Below are 22,743 nucleotides of genomic sequence, written 5' to 3'. Positions count from 1 at the left end.
CTTAATGTTAATGTTACTGTTTTGGTGCATTTGTGCAAATACAGTTTTAAGGTTTTCAGTAATTCTTGAAGAGAAATTTATAATTTGATCCCTTATTGCTCTATATTATATTTTAATATCTAGAGTTTGAAAAATTAATTATATTATATTATAGTTTATTTCTTAAATTTTAAGAAATAAATTATTTAGTCATTTTAATTTTAACACATAAAATAATTTAATATTTATAATTTTAATATTTATAATAATTTCTTCAATCGATAGAAAGACTCAATTATTTTATATATTAAAATTATAAAAATTAAAAGTGTGATATAATATAAAATTTAAAAATTAAATAATTAATTTTTAAAATTTAAAGATTAAAATATAATATAATATAAAATTTAAAAATTAAATAATTAATATTATCCGTTCTTGAAATTTTATTCGTAGTTGAATGAGCTTTGTTCGCAGTGAACGGCAGGAAACAGCAGGTGCATCATCCAATCAGAAAGCGAAAAGCGGCGGGGAAGTGTCAGGTGCAATATGGTCTAAAACAAACATTATATTTCATTTTATGAATGATAGTAAAAATCCTATTATTTTCCATGAACTAATAATATTTGGTAAAATATTGAATTTAGTCCTGAATTTATTAGAGAAATTTAACTGAGCATATTTTTAATTTTTTTATTTAAATTAATTTAAACATTTTTTTAAACTCAATTTAACTTAAAATTAAAAATTATGAGCTAAAATTTTTAATTGAAATTAAAAATTAAAAAGTTTAATTTCTTAATTTTTTTATTTAAGTTCAAAAATTAAGAAATTTAAATTTAAATTTTCTTTTTTTAAGACTAAATTGAGTTTAAATTAAAATCTTTTAATTAATTTAAACAAAAATAAAAAATAAATTAAATTAAATTTTCTTAATAAATACAGAAGTTTAATTAAATTTTAAGTCAATAATATTTTATCTTTCTTTTGGTATAGAGAATTTTTTAAAAGTGCATTGAAAAATTTATTGAGAGTGAAAGAGAAAAGGACAGAAATATAGACAGAGAAAATATCAATAGGTAATATGAATTTTAGTGTTATTCAAATTAATATTTAAAAATTCTTGTAATACAAATTAATTTTAAAGGATAATTATGATATATTTATCTAAATTAAGGAATATTTAATTGAAATTAAAAATTTAAAAGTCTAATTTCTTAATTTTAAGATTAAATTTCTTAATTTTTTTATTTAAGTTCAAAAATTAAGAAATTTAAATTTTCTTTTTTTTAGACTAAATTGAGTTTAAATTAAAATCTTTTAATTAATTTGAACAAAATAAAAAATAAATTAAATTAAATTTTCTTAATAAATACAGAAGTTTAATTAAATTTTAAGTCAATAATATTTTATCTTTCTTTTGGTATAGAGAATTTTTTAAAAGTGCATTGAAAAATTTATTGAGAGTGAAAGAGAAAAAGACAGAAATATAGACAGAGAAAATATCAATAGGTAATATGAATTTTAGTGTTATTCAAATTAATATTTAAAAATTCTTGTAATACAAATTAATTTTAAAGGATAATTATGATCTATTTATCTAGTAGAGTTAAAATTAAAATTTTGCAAAGTAAATGATGGATTTAAATTTCATTCATTATAATTTTAATATTTAAAAAATTATAACTGGACAAGAATAGATTGAATTATATAAATATGAAAAATATTTATTTTTAAATAAATTACTTTTTATTTGATATTAATTACTTTATCAAGCAGTAAAAAATAATATTTGGAATTTAATATATAATATTTAATGATAATTCATTAAAATAAAATTATTAATGATTTATAAAAGTATAGAAGATAAAACAATATGCTTGCATGCTGTCTCCACTCCTAATGAGAATTTTTAAACTAATGCTATTATATACTTTTATAAAATCATGCACACTCTTAAGTTTGAGTTTCAATCACTAAAATCAACTTTGTTGTGAGAAATTATATAATAAAACGGTTTATTTTATATTAGCATTTGATATGAAATGACAGCTCAATAATAATTATACACATATATAAATATAATTATTATTATTATTATAAAAAAAAACTACGAGATGTTTATAAATCGGCAAAAGGCTCATTTTGACCCTTTAAGTTTTATCCAAAAGTTAAATTAGCCCTTAAAGTTTTTCAAGGTCCATTTAAGCCCCTTAAGTTTTTAAAACAACACACTAAACTCCAAACTTAACAGAGTTTTAATAATGTTATGTTGGAGATATTTACCCTAACTGAATCAGTAATAAACGAAGCCAATTTATGCGAAATGAGTAAAGCTCAGTATCCCAAAAATTTAGAATTTCCAATTTGTAAATAGTGTCTCTGAAATTTCTTTGATCTGCCATTGTTAAGAATTGAAATTGGAAGAGAAAAATACACACAAAGGTGGAGAATCATAGAAGAGTGAGTTTGGAGTCACAAAGGTAACCCATTTGTATTTGCCATCACAATTTCCTCTTTGTTTGTACCTCTCATCTTTTTATCTTCTTTCTTTGTATCTTCCATATTTGCATCCTCTTTCGTATCTCTCATCTTTGTATCTCCCATCACAATTTTCTCTTTCTTGCTTTCTTTGAGAACCTTCAGCTTTTCTATTGTTGTATCAATTTCTTTCAAAATAATACTAGCCCTATCCATCTTCCTTAACTCCTTTATCTCATATTCCAGCTTTCTCTTCTTCATCAAAAGATCATTAATTAAATCATTCAACCAAGCAAGTGACTTAGCATCAATTGAATCAAAATATCCACATGCTCTACAATCTCTATTCTGCATATGCATATAAAAATTCAAAAACTCAATCCCCAAATTAACATTACCACATAATAATAATAATTTCTAATTTTATTAACCAAATTCACTTATCCGAAATTCGTATATAAAAAAAAGTCTTCCAGGATTTGTGTCCTTCTAAGTTGTTCATTTTTTTGCAGGTACACGATATTGACACCTCACCAGTGGGTCAACATCTTTGACATGGCCTCTTCTGTAAGAACTACCCATTGTTAAAGCAAACGATCGCGTTGACGATGAAGATGAATCCATTTCATTTTATCTCTCTCACAAATCCTCACACAAGGATCAAGGAGCCTTCTGAAATTTTTTTTATAGTTTATTTTGGAATTGTGAGTGAATGGAGATGATGACAAACAGTTAAAAGAAAATGGTGATTGTATGTCACTTGACCACGTGACTATTTTTTGATCTAAAATATGATAATCTATGTTAAGTTTGGAGTTCAATGTGCTATTTTAAAAACTTGAAGGGCTTAAATGGACCTTAAAAAACTTTAAGAACTAATTTGACTTTTGGATAAAACTTAAAGGGCCAAAATTAGTGATGTTGTCATGAAATTTCTGGATGTTGGGTCCGATCAAGTTGATGGACTCCTAAAAACCAAAGAAAGGGTGAGGACCGATAGTGGTTGGCAACCACTTCGATGCTCAAGTCAGTAATTTGATGATGAATTGAGTATCAGTATAATGAGAGTAAAGATTTTGTTTACATACTTATTTTTGAAGTTTTATCTTGTTTATATAGCGAATGGGATGAAATCTTGGCCTGATTCTTGTCGATTCCTTATTCAGGTTGTAACATAATTGTCATCCAATTATGCTGGGATTTGGGCATAATCAAGGGAGTGATTAGTGGCGCATTTTCGTTTAGTTTGAACTCTTAAAGAAGGTACCAATCTCTTCAAGGCAAAGTGCGGCTATCTCAGAAATCTTCCCAGTGCTCGGCTTCCTTAACGACTTGAGATCGATCGTCCGAGCTCTAATCTGTTGTGAGCTTGGATAGGCGGGCTGCCGAGCTCCTAGATCGGTTTTTGGAGTCCTGGCCGGTTTCGAGCTCTTATGGTCGAGCTCTAGCTGGGTTGGTTTACTTAGCCTTCTATCACTACAAGAAATTAAAAAAATAGCTACGAAAATTATCGACCAAATATACTGAAATTTCGTAGCTAATCAGTAATTACCGATGAATTACCGACGAAATTTTTTCGTCCACAAATACTAGCATAGGTAATTTTTACCGACGAAAAAAATGTTGTCGCTAAATTTACAGACGAATTATTTCGTAGGTAAATTTAAATTTTTTTGTAGGTAATTTTGTATGAGATTTTACTCTTATAAATTACCAACTATTTACCGATAAAATTTTTCGTTGGTAATTACCGACGAAAACAAATTTTCGTAGCTAATTTTTATTTAATATTTTTTAATTTAGTCATTACTTTTTAATTTAATTTAATTTTTAATTTTTTTTAATTTAAATTAACTTTTAAATTTAATTTAATTTAAAATTTAATTTAAATTTTAATTTAAAATTTTCAAATTAATTTTTTAACTTTTTTTTAATTTTTAAATTAAATATTAATTATTTTAATTTATAATTTTTTAAGATTTAATTGACTTAAAAAAAATTACTAGTGGGGCCCAACGTAGGCTCCATATATGTGACTATGCCACAATTGCTCTATGTTGGAGAGTAGTTCTCTTTTTATAGACAAATTCACTACCCTCCAATCTATTCTCAAACAATGTGGAAATTTTATATTTTTTGTGATTTATCGACGAATTACCGACTAAATATATTTCGTAAGTATTTTTTTAAAATTTTATTTTCAATTTCTCCTTAATATTACCTACGAAAATCGTTTCGTTGGTAATTACCGATGAAAACAATTCGTAGCTAAAATTTTTTAAGTTTTTTAAAATTTTTTTTCTTATTTTCTTTTTAATATTACCTACGAAAAGTATTTCGTTGGTAATTACCGATGAAATACTTTTCATAGGTAAATTTTTTTAATTTTTTAGAATTTTTTTTCTATTTTCTCCAAAATATTACCTACGAAAAGCTTTTTGTTAGTAATTACTGATGACAAATTTTTTGTAGGTTTTTTGTTTAATTTTATTTTATATTTTCTCCTTAATATTATCTACGAAAACCGTTTTGCTAGTAATTACCGACGAAAATAATTCGTAGCTAAAATTTTTTGAGCTTTTTAAAAATTTTTTTTCCTATTTTCTTCTTAATATTACCTACGAAAAGTATTTCGTTGGTAATTACCGACAAAATACTTTTCGTAGGTAAATTTTTTTTTTTTAGAATTTTTTTCTCTATTTTCTCCTAAATATTACCTACGAAAAGTTTTTCGTTGGTAATTACCGACGAAAATTTTTTCGTAGTTAAAATTTTTTTAGTTTTTTAGAATTTTTTTTTCCTATTTTCTCCTTAACCTACGAAAAGCTTTTCGTTGGTAATTACTGACAAAAATTTTTTCGTAGGTATTTTTTTTAGTTTTTAAGAAATTTTCTTCTTTATTTTGTCTTAATATTACATACGAAAAACTTTTCGTTGGTAATTAGCGACGGCAAATTTTTTGTAGGTATTTTTTAAAAAAAATTTATTTTCTATTTTCTCGTTAATATTACCTACGAAAAGCATTTCGTTGGTAATTACCGATGAAAAAAATTAGTAGCTAAATTTTTTTTCAAGTTTTTTAGATTTTTTCTTCTCTATTTTCTCCTTAATATTACCTACGAAAAGCATTTCGTTGGTAATTACCGACGAAAAAAATTTGTAGGTAAAATTTTTTAGCTTTTTAGAAATTTTCTTCTCTATTTTTTTCTTAATATTACCTACGAAAAATTTTTCGTTGTTAATTACCGACGAAAAATTTTTCGTAAGTATTTTTTTTAAAATTTTATTTTTTATTTTTTTCTTACTATTACCTACGAAAAGCATTTCGTTGGTAATTATCGACGAAACATTTGATCGTTATTTTTATTATTTGGTCGCTAATTTGCCGCTAATATTAGGCACCACTTTTATCTACGAAATTACATAGTCGGTAAAGTTTTGGTTGGTAATTAGTCGGTATTTCGTCGGTAAAAATTAATTTAAATTTTATTCTCTTTTTCGTAGGTAAAGCGTCGGTAATTCATCGGTAAATTACCAATGAAATTCTGTAGTCAATAATTTTCGTAGTTATTTTTAACATTTCTTGTAGTGTATATCAATGAGCCTTTTGCCTTATAAATTTTCAAAAAATCCAATAAATAATTGATCAATTATGTTAATTATATTCAAAATTTATATCTCCATTCATGCGCTTTCACTCTTTTGGATTGAGTTTTTTACCCTATTTTTGTGCGAGTCCTTTTTTTTTTAAATTAATTATACATAATTGCAAATGAAACTATTGATGCATTACTTATCAAAATACAGATCAAAATTAATAATTATATGAAAAGGGAAAAATTGTGTTTCTTGAAAGAAATATGAGTTTGTGGATTAAAAATAAAAAGAAGAAATTATGAGTTATTGAAAAAAGGCTAATCTAAATAAAAATAAAATTAATTTTTGACAGATTTGTCGCAAGGGATTTTGCGGTCGCCTGAACGAACCCTCACCGAAGTGGGAAAGAGTGAGGAGTCGCCACCTTAGTTTTGAGGGAAACTAAAGAAAACCGTTTGGAAAATAAATTGAAATGAAACCACTTCAAGACAGAGATTCTAGGTTCGGGGTTCCGTAAACGGGTGGGGAAGGTGTTAGGCACCTCACCTCTTCCCTTAATAAGGGTAAGTAGATTTAATTTTGCATTAGTTAGGAGGGCTTGAATGGGCATGTTGATCCTTTTGACTAAAGGAGCATTTGATTTTTCACTAAATTTGGATCACCCAGATACATAAGTAAATGAGACAACCTTAGTGAGTTACTGTTTGCATGTTAATTTTATTTAAAAGAACTATTTTATTCAAATTTAATTTAAGAATTGGATAAGGACTCTTCTCCGAACTCTTTAATATTTATTAAAATTTTGAGTTGAGATCGGATAAGAACTCTCCTCCGATCTCTTTTAAATCATTAAAAATTTTGAGTTGAGACTGGATAAGAACTCTCCTCCGATCTCTATTTAATGTTTATTAAAATTTTGAGTTGAGACCGGATAAGAACTCTCCTCCGATCTCTATTAAGTATTTATTTAAAATTTTGATTTGAGACCGGATAAGAACTCTCCTCCGATCTCTATTTAATTAAAGTTTTGAGTTGAGAATCGGATAAGAACTCTCTTCCGATCTCTTTTAAATTAACAGGAACCTGAATGGGATCTTTCCGATCTCTCGAATTTTAATTTCAGCTACATGTCATAAGGTCCTAAAGCTAAGGATTCTGGCGTTCTAAGGTGCTGGGGATAAGGCTTCTTTTAACTAATTGATATTTTGTGACTAAATAAGAGAAGCTGGACTAAATTTTGCTGACCTCCCCTAAGGTCACTTTACCAGTACCTATTAATGTCCGATCTATTCTGTTTCGTTTACTTTGGTTTTATCCCACTTTATGGCATCTTGCCGAATTGCCGTTTACATCAGCCTAATATTGTGGCTATTTTCCTGACGTGTTATTCAGGCTCTCTCTCTTAAAAAAGACCCTTAAGTTGCAGTTACCTACGTTTTACCCAACCACTTACACGCTACTAGGAGCTAGAAAACTTGCATTCAGAAATGACGAAGATTAATAAAATGATGGACTGATCACTAAAGAGATAACTCGAGAGTAACATTCTTTGGGGTTCTTTTGCACAAAATGAACTTGGAGAAAATCGCATATGTAAGAAGAACAAAGAAAGTGCGAAAAGTAAACGTAAACACTTAATAAAGCAGATGAGCTCTTACTGTAAGAGCCAAATTTATTGAAATAACTACGGGGTGACAAATAGTGATAAGACAATGGATTAGCCTTTGAGGGTGATGTTAAATCGTGAACTGAAAGGTACTTAGCCAAAATGCAATCAGATTAAGATAAAAACCGAGTGGAATGAAGTTGAGCTTGGACAATGGGAATGAAAACAGAGATGATAAAGGGCTGAAAGTGAGAGTGTGACCAGATAATGAACAAATTGAAAATGTAGAGTTCCAGTATTCAGAATCCTTTTCAAGAAAAAGACTTCAGAAAACTAGTTTCAAAAGTCCTTCTAATCAACACTTCTAAGTAGCAGAATAACAAACTGAATGAAGTTTCAGAGTTCTTCCGCTATAATAACTACCTCTCTTTTTTGCCCGTCTTTTGAACAGTTTTTCATGCAGGTATTTATAGGAATCGGGTGCTCCCCATGAAGGGTCAGGATTTATTTTGAGGGAGATGGAGGGTCAAGATTTTGAAGGACATGATCGGATGCTTGAGAATTAAAGAGAACCAAATGAACGGTTGAGATTATTCTTCAGAATATTTGTCCTTTTCTTCTTTCAATCTGACGGTCTCAAATCCTCTTGTCCGGAGCGATCTGAGGGCTAAGAGCGAAAGGCGCTGGTCTTGTCGTCTCCTCTCTTGATCCAAGGGCTCCGAGTTCGTCCTTACAAGTGAAATCAACGGTGGAGATTGGGATGTACAGGACTGTCATGACATACCACGGCACTGTCGACGTGCGGGCGATTCTTAGGCGTGCGGTGGAGATCTCGTCTGCCACGCTTTAACTACCTCGGCTCTGATTCTGACGACTATTATTTGGGATTTGTCTTATTCTTTTTGCCTTCCGATCCCTCCCATGCTCCTATTCCGATCTCTCTTGCTGATCCCCCATCTTCCGATCTCTATTATTCCGATCCCTAGAGATCGCCCAAATGATGTAATCCGATCTCTTAGAAATAAAAGTCAATTATCATCTTATTATTATTGTATTGATTATTTTCCGATCTCTGATGTGTTTATCCGATCTGGTTCCCAACTGAACAACCCTTAACTGATACGCAATTCGAAACATTTATCTTAATATGCCAATCTCTAATTAGCCGTTCTCTTTATGGAATTTGAGAGACGTGTCAGAACAGCTGGCGAGTCCCGCTAACCGATGCACTGCCTGGAACCTCGTGAGCATTAAATGCTCGGACGAGTATAAATAGGGGTGGGGGGTTAGCCATTTGCTCCTGTATGTCATTTTCAATCTCTCGCTCACAACCTCAAAGTTCTCTCGTTTACTCAAGTTCTTCCGACGCCGATCAGACTCCGGTAAGGGCTTTGATCTTCTTTTTAGTTTAAGTTCTTTATTTCATTTGAAAATGAGCGGTGCCGAGGGTCAGAGAGCGGCGAGCCCTCCTTCCATTCAGTTCTCATGGTCGTCTGACGAAGAAGAGGTGGTCGGGCCAAGCGCGCAACCAGAACCTCCTAGGGTCTCCGTTCCAGCTCGGGGGCGGATCGCACCATCAAGGCATGCACCTTCTTCAGGGAGGGAGAATCTTCCCATGGACGAGCTGCCATCGATCTTGCAAGAATCCGATCTGCAATCATTTGGCCAGGAGTACAATATTCGTCCTGATTCGTATGAACTTATCCGGTGTCACAGCTATCACCGAGCTGATTACTTCTTTGAAGAGAATGACTTGGTTATGGTATATGAGGAACAGTTAAAGGCCGGTCTGCGGTTCCCTCTGGACGATCTCTTCAAGGAGGTCTTAAAATTTCACCGAGTATGCATTGCTCAAGTCCACCCTAACTCGTGGCGGATCTTAGTAGCCTTCCGAGGCCTATGCCGAGCTAAGGGGATCAGACCTACGGCTAAGGTGTTCGCCGAACTGCACAGGCTAACTCGCCGAAAGGACGACGAGCACTGGTTCTTTCAGGCGAAGCCTCATTGTGGGCTCTTTACCGATCTGCCCTCCAGCCTTAAAAATTGGAAGAACCGCTTCTTCATTCTGAGGAGCAAAAATCTGACCTGCTTTGAGGACTTCCCCCGTAGTTGGTGGCACCAAGGGCCCTTGATTCCGAAGCGTATTACCTTGAACCAGGAGGAAAGCCTCATAGTGATGGAACTGAAGAATCAGGCTGCCACTCAAAAGTTCTCATGTTTAAATGCAGTGACTGCCGAGCTGCACCATTGGACCATACAGCTGATCACCGGCTAAGATCGCGAACTTCCGCTCTCTGACCTCGGCATTGGTATTTTCTACATCTCAGATCTCAGGACCTTAGCGATCTCACTGACCTTTTCTTTGCGCAGGTATGGTGGGTGGTGAGGGTTCCAAGAAGCGGAAGAAGGACAGAGAGATTTCCCGGAAAATAAAAGAGATGAAGCGTTCGGCACTACTTCAAACACCCGGCCATGAACCTGGGGAGATACAAGGGGATCCGCCCCGACCTTCGGGACCGCCGATCACAGAAGCTGTCCGATCTCCTCCTCATCAGGAAGAGCCGCCTCCACCTCCTTCAGCTGTTCCAAGCACAGAAGGGGGTCGTTCTCGACCTCCTACGAGGCCCTCTTCTCGTGGCGCCCAAGTACTGATTGCCTCCCTAGAGAACAACCAGACCGTTCGGGAGAACCTCGATTTTGCCAAAGTCTTGGGGTTTTCTATTTGCCTTCGGGAGGATCGGGACAGACTGTCTCCGGACAACCTTGATGATATCCTGACTCGATCTATGAGCCTGAATGTGGAGTGTCTGGTGAACCAGCACATAGTTCGGGAAAAGGCTCATCGCCTGGGTAAGGAGATCGAGAAGAAGAATCAGGAAGTGGCTTCTCTCCGATCCCAACTCCTATCCACTCAGGATTACATATCTCAAGTTGAGGCGGCGAAGTTCTATGAAGACAAGTGGCCGAGCAGTCTCATGTTACGGTTGAAAGGATCGTGCTCTCGGGAAGTCCAGCGCCGCCAACGAAGCTTCTCAGGTCGCTCAACTTATCGAGGAGCTTAAGGCGAAAGACGAAGAAATGGTGACAGGAATAGCAGGTGCTTATGTGAATGCTCACCAGGACCTCTTAGCCGAACTCCAGAAGCGTTACTCAGAGGAGGACTTCTCTTGGATGGCCGACCTAGCTCCCGGGGGCGAGGGTGAGGATAGTGAGGAGGAGGGAGAGGGTGAGCGAAATGTAGATCAGACCCCCAGCCAAATAACTTGTACAAATTCTGAAATGAAATGACTCTTTTGTTCAATGAATGGTTGTGATCGGAAAATTTCTAAACACTTGATTGTCCGAGTATATTGAAATAACTGAAAGCGATTATTATCCTAAGTGTGAGAGATCGGAAAACACGACATGCATGAGATTGGTAAGGAACCAACGCTAAACGGAACTTAATTGAAAATTTGAACATCTAAGATCGGGATCTTCATTAAACCGGATTGGAACCTTAGCTTGATTATTCCTAAACTTTTAAAAGGGAGGTCGACCATGAATACTGGCAGCAAGGCTCTAGTATTAATTCAATCTCGTATGACAAGAGAGATCGGGAATATAGTTAACTGGTCAGGATATTTGACAATTGGTTTGAGAGATCGGTGAATGATTGAGAGACCGGTAAGGCTTAGCATTGACTCAATTTTCTGTGAAGAGAGATCGGAACTGTGGTTAAATGGCAAGGAGAGACTTAGTGCTAGGGATCGGTTTCGAAGTTTATAGATTCTGGGGATCGGCCAAAATATGGTGTCGACAAGATTGATACCAATTGAGATGGAATCATGGAAATCTTTTGAATCAGAACTCCTTTAAAACTCAATTATTGGGAAACATGGAAAGGCCCACTTTAGCCTAAGTACAAACTAGAAAAATTATTTTATTATTTTAATATTTTTATAATTAAAATTCTTTAATTAATATATTTTAAAAAATATATTTTCTCAACAAGATTTCTAAAATGCTATATAACAGTAAAATAATTAGCATAAAAGCTTCCAGCTATGTCTCTTTGTACAGTTATGTCTCTTTGTTGAGGAAAGAATTATAATTAGAAACTTTGTTTCTCTATGTTTAATTCATTATAAATCTCCCGGTTCCCAGAAATGTGGCCCGGGGGGGGGGGGGTGTGGTTGGTGAACAGGAATATATCTGCGGCTTCAGCCAGGGCTCACACTGGAAGAGCTAAGCAAAACAGCTCTCTCAAGCTTCCTCCAGGTGGGTTTCTCTCTGTTTCTCGCTTTCTTCTTTCATTTGATTCTGTTTTAAATAATCTTTGCTTAAATGATATATGGGAAATCGCTATTTTGTCTTCTGGGTGCTGATTTTGAATCCGATGTGCTCTGTGTATAGTTGCTGAGATAAAGTAGCAATGGGAATGTATTGGGATTCTTATATTTTTTTTGGATCTTAGAGTATTCGGGGCATAAACATGAAAACTCCAAAATAGCTAGGCTGCTTCTTCAAACTTCATATTTCAACGGCATTTAAACGAGTACTTTTCCAAAAAACAGGTTTCAATCTCAATGCAAAACATGCTTTAAGAAAGTAGATTTTTCATTTCCAGATAATGCTATTATCATTCTAAGATAAGAAGTAAAAACTAAATTTCTCTTTATATTTTTTTTCTGAATTATGATAGTAATAGGCTAGATTAGGCCATTCACAGTGACGAGAAAGGCATAGAAATGTGCTCAAGACAGACATTTTTTAATAAGATACCATTAGGAGCACTGGATTGCAATTTATTGGTTGGTGGTATAATCATCTTTTTCCTGCCCTCCATGTAATGCACTGATAACTGTATATGAGATACTTTCTTAAAGTACTTTTTTTTTTTTTTGTGAAATAGCTCAATTCTGTTGACATTGTCTGAATTTCAGCTTAATATTTCAGGGATTTTTTCAAGAACATTATTGGTCTTGCTTGGGGGGATTTTGGCATGGGCTTTTCAGGTGATTCGTCCTCCTCCAGCCAAGACATGTGGTTTTCCAGGCAGGCCTCCTATTAAAGCACCAAGAATAAGGGTTAGAGATGGGAGACATTTGGCCTACAAAGAGCATGGTGTCTCAAAAGATATGGCCAAGTTTAAAATTATCGTTGTCCATGGTTTTGGTTCTTGCAGCCAAAATCCTGCTGTTGCCAATCATGGTTTTGGTTCTTGCAGCCACAATCCTGCTGTTGCCAATCACCTTTCACTGGTATTAATTGCTTGTCAATCTTATTACTATTATTCCGCATCCCTTTGAAGTCTTTGAGTTTGATGTATCAGTGAATAGTATTATCTCACTGGCGGGTTCTTCCAGGAAATTGTTGAAGAATTAGGGGTCTACATTGTGTCTTTTGACAGACCTGGTTATGGAGAAAGTGATCCTCATCCAAAACGAACATTGAAAAGCTTTGCTTTAGATGTTGAATAACTTGCTGATCAATTGGGACTTGGATCCAAATTCTATGTAATTGGCTTTTCCATGGGTGGTGAGTTGACTTGGAGCTGCCTCAAGTACATTCCTTACTGGTATTATTTAGCTGAGCGTCATGAATGAATGCAATAAAGTGAATCAAAATGAATGTCTATGTGTGGTTGCACATGCATGAGGGCATAAGAGTGCCAATTGTTACTTCTTACTGTTCACCTTCTGTGCCTTCTGTTATGTGAGGGTTTTTTTTTTATTTTTTTAACAGGCTAGCGGGAGTAACGCTATTAGCTCCAGTTATAACTACTGGTGGCCTGGTTTTCCTGCAAACCTATCTGATGAAGCCTACCACCAACAGCCTACACCAGATCAGTGGGCACTCCATGTTGCCCACTACATGCCCACGCTAACCTATTGTTGGAATACACAAAAGTGATTCTCTGGTTCTACTGTCATAGCTAATAATCCTGATATTTTTTCTCAGCAAGACAAAGAAATCTTAGCAAAGCTTTCAACGGAAAAGAGTTATGTGGTGAACTTCTGTTTTTATCTACAACTTTTATTTACTATTGATCTTCTATCATTTGGAAGAAAATATCATCAAAGGCAATTCAAAGTTCCAATCAGTAATAACATAATTAATTTAAATAATTACTATAGACACTATTAGAAAATGTTGATCTATCCTCTGGAGTTGTTTAGAAATTATTGTTGTTCCTAATTCTTATATTTGGACTCTCGAGGTTGCAAGTCTGCAAATATTGTTGGTTGGTCCAGAGTACCTGTTTTCACAACTGGTTGTTGGTTTAAAGTCCCTCAATTTGTAGAATAGAGTCATTATTCTCTCTCTGGTTTCTTGAATCATTACATTTTATGCTCTTTGAGGCAAAATCATACTCCTTAGTTCATCTACTCAAAAATTGTCTATGAGTTCTACATAGTGTTGCAATATGTTATGCATATTGCACTTGAGACATATGGCTCAAAGCGAAAAATGGATATAAAGAGACTGAAAGGATGAGCTGACTGATATTATAACAGTGGCATATAGGATATCATGTATTATGCGTGTAAGGGACTAGATATCTCTGTGGTATCTGCTGGTATCTCTTTCTTCCCCTTAACTTTTAAGATTTGTTCTTCCTATCTGATATGCAATTGATTATGAACTAGTGTTGAATTTCCTGGCCCACAGTGCATTGCTTATCAGCCATGGTTTGGTTTCAGAACTCATTATATTCAAGATAGTTTCAGTCCAATTATTAATCCCTGTGGAGTGAGGCATTATTGTTTTTCATCTTATTTCCTTATAAAAGGAATATGAGAATTAGAGGTAGAGGATGGAGGAGTTAACCAGGGCAAATATGCCTATTTAACGAGTTCATATGGCCACTTTCTGTTGTGTTACAGATTTTTCTAATATCATGTTTTATCAATGAATATGTTGCACAGTGAAAACTCATGTTCCTTGTTGAATTATGATAACCACCTCATCCCTTCTGTGATAATCTTCCTTAAAGCTGCCATTTTAACGATGAATTGCAAGTTAGAATGCGGGATGAAGCTAGGAAATTCCAGTGGTTGTGATTGATAATAATCCTGGTTATAGGCTACATCCATGACAAAATCCCTACCTTGATATGTGGAATTCATTGCAAGCAATGTATGATTCTTGTATTCATAACGAACTCTCAGTTTATCTTGAGAACTTTCTCATTGTTGTGGAGAACATGTGATTTATCCAATTTGCATAGTAGGAATTTTTAAGAACCAAATTCCTTCCAACTTTAATAATTATGTTCTTTTGCTGCATCTTAAAGTTCACACTTGCAATAGGGATTTTTTTCAGTACTACGAATGTTGAAAACACTCACTTCAATTAGCACTGATAGCAGGATTTAATATTCTATAACTTCTACTACCTGTTTTTTTAAAAGATTTTAGGTTTATTACTTTATTCCTCTACCTATTATTTTTATTTGTGGCCTCTCAGGAATATGCGACACAGCAAGGAGAATATGAATCCTTCCATCATGACATGTGGCACCTGGGAATTAGATCCTGTGGATCTGAATAATCCATTCCCAATCAATGAAGGTTCAGTTCATCTATGGCAAGGAGATGAAGATCGTTTGGTTCCTGTTATGTTGCAGCGCTCCATCACTCAACGACTTCCCTGGATTTATTATCATCACCTACACACTTGTTTCATTTCATTGATGGGATGTCTGATAACATTATAAAGGCAATGTTAACTGGAGAGTAGTGACCTTCTGCGTTGTTGATTGGCTACCTCAGGTCAGATTTTTTTGGTTGGTTTCTTCTGTTGTCTGAGCTGAAGATTTGAAATTTCTGCTATTCATTTTTGTTGTGTAAGATAAATTTTGTGCTAGTGTCTTATAATTGAATATATGGGATTGTTATTTGGATTTGAATATTGGTTGAGCCTACCTGGGATGGTTGTTTTGAGTGAGTTGGAGATTGTTGAGTGGCAGAAAGGATGAACTGACCAATACAGATCCTCAGTTTATCTGCTGAATGGCCTGATGTCAATAACAATACATGCACAGTTTTTTTTTTTTTTTTTTTCTTTGCAATACATGCACACTTTGGGTAGTGCATTTAGGTGCTTCTAATTGATTAAATAGTTAGCAAATGCCCCTATTGAAGTTCCATGCTTGAAACTCTCCTGATCTCCTCAGCTTTGGTGGTCGACCTTGAAGACACTGTTTATTGGATGAACTCTAGAACTTAGAGAAAAATTGCATGGATAATGCAATGTTATCTTTTACATGGTATTTCCCGTTACTTTTGATGGGGCCAGTAAAATGAAAATGCACCGAGGGGATAATTCAGAGCCAAACTTCAAAAATTCCATTTCTTGGACCCCACCTTTCGCCAGCTCTCCTTTTATGGGCTTCCTCATTATCTAGATTCAAATAGTGTAAAAGGGAACTTTTTGTTTCTAAATTTCTTTGCACACACACACATTTACTTAGTAGAGTCATTATTTTCATTAGTACAATACCATTAGAATAAATGCTGAATGGGTCAATCATACGTTCATTAGTATAACAAAGCTTAAGGTTCACCTACCATTAACCAATGAAGCTCTTTAACATTTCTAATTTAGATTTGCAAGATTTTTCTTTTGATTTTTGTGCCGAAGTATTAATGTTCCTTTGCTGAGATTGCTGCAATGGTGGTGGGATTGCTGAGATTGCTGCAATGGTGGTGGGACTGGGAAATATGATGGCAAATTGGCTCATGATTACTTTATGAAGTTTACTTAACAGTTTGCACATCCTTTGTTCATATAATCAATGGCATGTTACTTTATATGCACAACATACCGTGTAAATTTGCCACCTGTCTATGTCAAATGTGCCATAAGCAAAACTGTTAATTATCACTCTTGTATGAGTGGATTAATGCTGCAAGTGCAAGGATAGCAGGAAAAAAGGAGCTTATAGAAAATAGAGTTATACATAAAACAACCAAACAACAGTTGATATTTTAAACTACCATTGACTCCAAGAAAAGGCCATGATTTCATATGTAGGACAGACGAAAGAACATGATTTCATAATTTAGGAAGCTGACCAAAATAACCTTATGTTTTATCCCTCAACCTCAACTAAGCCTTTTGGGATCAAACCTTCTTCTCATCATTTCAATTTGCTTAGGACTCAATCCAAAAGCCTTTTCCAAGAGCTTATCATCTATCCCAGAACCGAAAATGGCAGCTGGGATCTTTTGGTTTCCTGGGTTTTGGCTATTGAAACTTCCAAAAACTGTAGCAGGCTCATCACCAACGTTCATTTGGAAGTGCACTAGGCCTCTAGGGAAAACCATGACCTCTCCTTGCTCAAGAACTCTAGCATAAACCCTATTGTTAGAATCAACAAAACCTAAATAAACACTTCCTTGCACCACATGAGTGATCTCGGTTGCCCTCGGGTGAAAATGTGGTGGATTAATAGCACCAACTTTAAGGTCAGCCCGGACAAATGACATGCCTAGCGTGTTAAGGCCAGGAAAATTTGCTGGGTTCACAGGAATGGTTGCAAGGCCTGTCTCTGAGAAGTTGCCAGCGGTTTTCATGCCGGAGAAGACAAAATCATCGGTGGTTGCTTCAGAGGAATTTTTGCATGAGAGGATAGTGAACCTAGCAGTTCTTATGGCACCATACTTAGGGTTGGGTATGCAAAAATCTTGAACTGGGTCTGGGTCTGAAGCCAATGCCAAGAGGCATTGGAGGGAGAAAACAACTAACAAAACGATCAATTTTGAAGACATTTTCTTGTCACAGTTTGTGCTAGTGATTTGCCCGATGGGTTAGTTTTGCAAGCTTAGATGGCTTATATACAAGTGCTTAAGCTAGTGAAACTACTCAAATGCCCCTATTCTTTTAGTGTATTAATTATACATTCAGAGCAAAACTTTTATACATATGAATCTTTATGCTTTCCATGACATAATGATCACTAGATTCATTCCTTCCAGGATTTGAGGCATACACTTGGGCTATAATATATTATGTTTGGGAAAAGTCTTTACCACTCTCAGTGTATTTCACAAATCAATGAGTCATTGTCATATATCAATAAAGAGTAAATCAATTGAGCTCAATTGCTTACTGCAAGAATTTTTTTTTAAAAGTATTTAAATAAATTTTAATACCACTGAATTAAAACTCATTAATATCAATACCACTTAATTAAAGCTCATTAATTATTTTTTAAAAAAAAAACATAAATTCATTAATAATATCAAAAAACTTTAAACATTATAAATAATTATAGGAGAAACAAGACCACTCACTTCTATATATTAAACATAAAACTTACTATCATAGATAATAAAGTACGCTGATATTTTAATATAATGATATTGAGTCTTTTTGCTTAAAGATGATATTGATAAAAGATATACCGGTCTTTTATTTAATTTAAAGATCTTTCATATTTGAATTATTTTTTCAGAAAATTGATACATATGATGCATACAGATGAGTTCAAACCATTATATGTCAATAAATGACATGCTTCATTAGTAAAAGATCTACACATGTAGATCAAAATCTAAAATCTACAAATAAATAAAACTAATCATCATATTTTTATTTATAATAATCTCTTTATTGAGACACTAATAATCTCCTTTGCCAATCTAATTCGGCGCATTATCATTGATTGATAAAGTGAAGTTAATTAAGTTGTATCGTATAATGTTTTGGGCATGTAGAAAACGGCAGTGGCAGCACTAATTATAGCACTTTCTGTCTTGATGTGGTCAAGAGCACGCTCATGGTTTGAATGCCTGTGAAAAGATTAGAAGGCATGCATGCTTTTATTTATATTAGTATAAAAGAATTAGAGGATAGATTTGGGAATTCTCCTTTGGCAATCCTTTTGCTTCAAAGTGAAGAGAAATGGAACTAATGAGAAATGTTTAAAGAATGAATGATTGTTTCCACTCATTGGTAATGATTATTTCATTGTGAAAATGCTGAGGAAAAAAAATTTGAAATACTCACAGAGTGTTGAATTAACTTATAAATTAATTTATAAATTATGAAAAATAAATAGGTTGATATATTTGTTTATAATAATATTTAAATTTATAAATTGAGTTTATAAGTTAAAAAAAATAAGTTGAGAGGGCTCAATTTTTCATTTTAATACTTATAAACCTAGTGCTTATAAGTTAATTTAATCAAGTACATTATTATATTATTTTTATTTAATTCTTAAAATTTTATCATAAATTTTATTTAATATTTATTTTAATAATAAATATGTAAGTTATTTTTATTAAACACATTAAGTACTTGCTAATTATTTATAAATAATTTAACTAAATATATAATTATGTAAAATTTTAAATGTTTATAAATTCAAATTAATTTACAAGCACTAAATATTTATAAGTTAACCAAATATATATTCACTCAGATATAGGATGCTTATCATACCATATACTTGGCCAAAAATAAAATTCAAATTTAAGAATTTTTTTTGTTAATTTTCTTTTTCAAAAATAAGAATTTCTTTAGAGATGACATTAGAAGTTTATTTAATATTGATAAAACGATGATAAAATATATCTAGTTAAATATATTAATTAAAAAATATTTAAAATTAATTTAAAAATAAATTTAATACATTTTAATTATATAAATTTTAAAATAGGTAAATTATTTTTTAATATATATATATATATATATATATATATATATATATATATATATATATATATATATATATATATATATATATTGCCAGTTTAGCTATTGCTTACGCAGTCATGATGGTTTTTTTTTTTGATGAAAAAATTTATCAAAAAAGGTATAATTAAAAAAAAAAAAAGTGATTCTAATAATGAATGAAGATGGATTTGGATTTGTTTTAAATTTCTTGTATTTATCGCAAATTTAAAAATTAAAGAGTTTATATAATATTTTTATTTTATTATTTTAAATATATCTCATTATAATTAAATGCATTATCTCTATATAATAGATGATCTTTGTGTTATTTATAAATCAATATAAGCTTTAAAAATAAGTTAACTGTTTATTTAGAATAATTTTTAAATTTATAAATTGAGTTTATAAGTTAAAAAAAATTAATAAAATTAACTTTTTATTTTTGATCTTTATAAATTATGTACTTATAAGTTAATTTAACTAAATATTTTATTATATTATTCTCATTTTATTTTTAAAATTTTATCATAAATCTCATTTAATATTCTTTTAGTTATTTTAATAATAAATGTGCTTATAAGCTAATTTTTATCAAACAATGAAATATATAAGTGTTAAAATTTTAAATATTTATAAGCTGATTTTTATAAGTGAAGGTAAATACTTCATATTAATACTTTCATATAAATTCTTTTTATTAGTTAAATAAAAAATTTTTAAATTCATAGATTTTAAATTATAAATTTTCAATCATATATTTTGAAATTTAAATTTTAAATTCAAATCTTAAAATCTAAATAAAATCTTAAATTAAATTTAACAAAATTAATTTAATTTATAAATAAATTTCATTAAAATAAATCATTTATAAATAATTTTAAACTTTCCACCGTACACATGAACCGTAAAATTTAATTTTCAAAATCCTTAACTTTACTAACACGACAATTTACTAATAATGAGATTGCCCGCAAAAGCAAAAATCCTTCATGAGAGGGGAAAAGAAAACTTTATAATCAATATCCTTGATTAAAATTTACAAAACTAAAAAAGTGTTGCCCATTGCCCAATGGTAGATGTTAATTTTATTGTGGCATGTTGATATATTACACTCCAAAATTCGAACTAATTGAATCTTTTAGGTATGAATGATAAGAGGTTTAGAGTTATTATTCGAGTTGACTGAACACAAAAGTTTGGATAAAACATAAGGAATTCAGATAAGATACAAAGAGTTCAGATAAAACAAAGAGCGAGATGGTTGAAAAGGCATTGAGTGTCTAGTTCGGATTAAGTTCAAATAAGCAAGTTGGTTTCAGAGTTCAGATAAAGGCTGTTGGAATATGCTAGATTATTGCCAAGAATATCACTAAATAGTGTATTGCATTTCCATAATCTGCTGACGGGAACAACTAAATATAAATTAGCAAAATTTTGAGAATCATGGAAATGCTTTATTCCTCATCCTATAAATAAGATGTTTAACACTTGTCAATGTACGCAATTTATTACTCTTATTTTTCATCAGTCTTTATTCTCTGCTAAAATATTTATGGATTTAAGCGTCAAAATGATTGCACTAAGGCCACTAACCTCACATCTCTTCTGCTAAGAGAAATTAAATTAAATTTATTACTATTTAACAATTATATAGGTAATTAAGAATGAATTGATTAATTTTTTTTATTAAATATAAAAATATAAAAATCTCAAATTTAAATCTTTCCATTTATTAAGCACTTTCATTATTTTTAAGAACAAAAAAAAAATACAATTAAATTGTCACAACCTAAATTCCCTACCGAACCGGCACTAGGACTTGGGTCGCCATAAGGCCCCCAAAGTTCGTAGTAAGCCTAACTATTCTCTAGCCCAACCTTAAAGCCCATATTCAAGCCCATTTTTAAGAAATTAACCAGACAGAGTTCGACCATAAACTAGACTACCTAACAGGAAGTTTTTAGCTCACCCAACCTGTGATCACAAAATAAAAACATTTGGTGATCACAAAGAGCTCATGTCCCTCATCCACATAATCCATTCAATCCACAAATCTACATCTATAGAATCAATAAGTTACAGATTCAAAATAATAATCTATTACAGTCTCAAATCAAATAAAATATCTACTAATACATGCAGAGTTCTAAAATTTTTTAAATTTACAACACAAAACATAGATAGAACAACTAATAGACATGCGAGGGAGGAAGCAGGTTAAACACAAGAAAGAGTCCTCCTGTAGCCTGAAAAAATTGGTGAACAGGAGTGAGCGTTTAACACATATAGTAAGCTATTGATTTTATATATAATTTCTATAACTATCTAAGTCTAGTGCATCCCTATGGATAAAATGCAACATCTTCACACAATTCTAACAAGTCAAGTCATAATCACACCAAAGGCAATCTGGAGCATTCACACACCCATGTGTCAAATCCATACTCACACACACACACACACACACACACACATATATATGGGAGCTGATCCCTTATACAGCTCTCTTAGTTCCAACCTTTGTCAGCGAGATTAACTTAAAGCTGGACTTTCTCTTAGTATCCAAATGTGGGAGCCAGCGAGATCAACTCAAGTCGTGCCTAGCTTGACTTATCCATAATAAGGATCGGGTTCCAGCAAATCAAGTTCCAGCAGCATTTACTTGTCCTACCCATATCCATATACACACCACATGCACACCAACTCACACACGCAGCTCTAGATCTCCATAAAGCAACATATACAATAAGTCATCAATTACATTTGCAACACAGAGCATGCCTAATAATTAACTATGTATATATATTTATAAGTGATACATGAGCATGCCTTAAATATATAATAATATTGAAATTATAAACAAAATCAATATTTATTCACAAATTAATCGAAAGTCACTTCAGCGGCTGGGCAGAGGAGGAAAGTTGACCTGACTCACCTAAATAATTATATTACAACTTTGTCAGTATTAGATTCAAAACAAAGCTTTAAAGAGGTAAAAGACACCCTAATTTATGCCGAAAATTAGGCAGAGTTCTCATAGTGCCTAGGATCTACCCAACCTGTAAAGGAGTTCAAATAACACTTCTAAAGCCACACATCATCTCAACAACAACACATAGCTCCTCCTGGGCCCTCCAACTCAGGCAAATCTCACACAATCCAACAATTCAATTATAAGGCTTAAAATAGACATTTTGCAAAAGTCATCTAAACTAGCTCTAAAAATTCTAAAATTTTACCTTGCGGTCCTTAGCAATATTATAAAGCTAATGCAAAAGGAATTATAATTTTCTAGCTAGCCACGGATATTTTATGGATTTTCATTCTAAACCTGGTACTATGAAATTAAAAAAACTTGGAGTTTGGGTTTACCTACGCTAATTCTGATGGTTGGAACGCGTCTGAGG

At 32.4% G+C, this 22,743-nt stretch overlaps 1 protein-coding gene and 1 pseudogene across 1 annotated transcript; one reads left to right on the top strand and one right to left on the bottom strand.

Annotated features, from left to right (window-relative positions):
* The first annotated feature begins 11,845 nt into the window (after positions 1-11,845).
* Positions 11,846-15,700, top strand: LOC110634369 (uncharacterized; annotated as a pseudogene).
* Positions 15,701-16,571: 871 nt separating this feature from the next.
* LOC110634353 (germin-like protein subfamily 3 member 2) lies at positions 16,572-17,476 on the bottom strand. Its single transcript, XM_021783311.2, has one exon. It carries the CDS (start codon positions 17,419-17,421, stop codon positions 16,756-16,758), a length of 666 nt encoding a protein of 221 aa, XP_021639003.2. The 5' UTR covers positions 17,422-17,476; the 3' UTR covers positions 16,572-16,755.
* Positions 17,477-22,743: the final 5,267 nt, after the last annotated feature.

This window comes from Hevea brasiliensis, chromosome 5 (genome assembly GCF_030052815.1).
Source record: "Hevea brasiliensis isolate MT/VB/25A 57/8 chromosome 5, ASM3005281v1, whole genome shotgun sequence".
In the NCBI taxonomy this organism is placed as follows: domain Eukaryota; kingdom Viridiplantae; phylum Streptophyta; class Magnoliopsida; order Malpighiales; family Euphorbiaceae; genus Hevea; species Hevea brasiliensis.
This window is presented reverse-complemented; position numbering and strand designations above follow the sequence as displayed.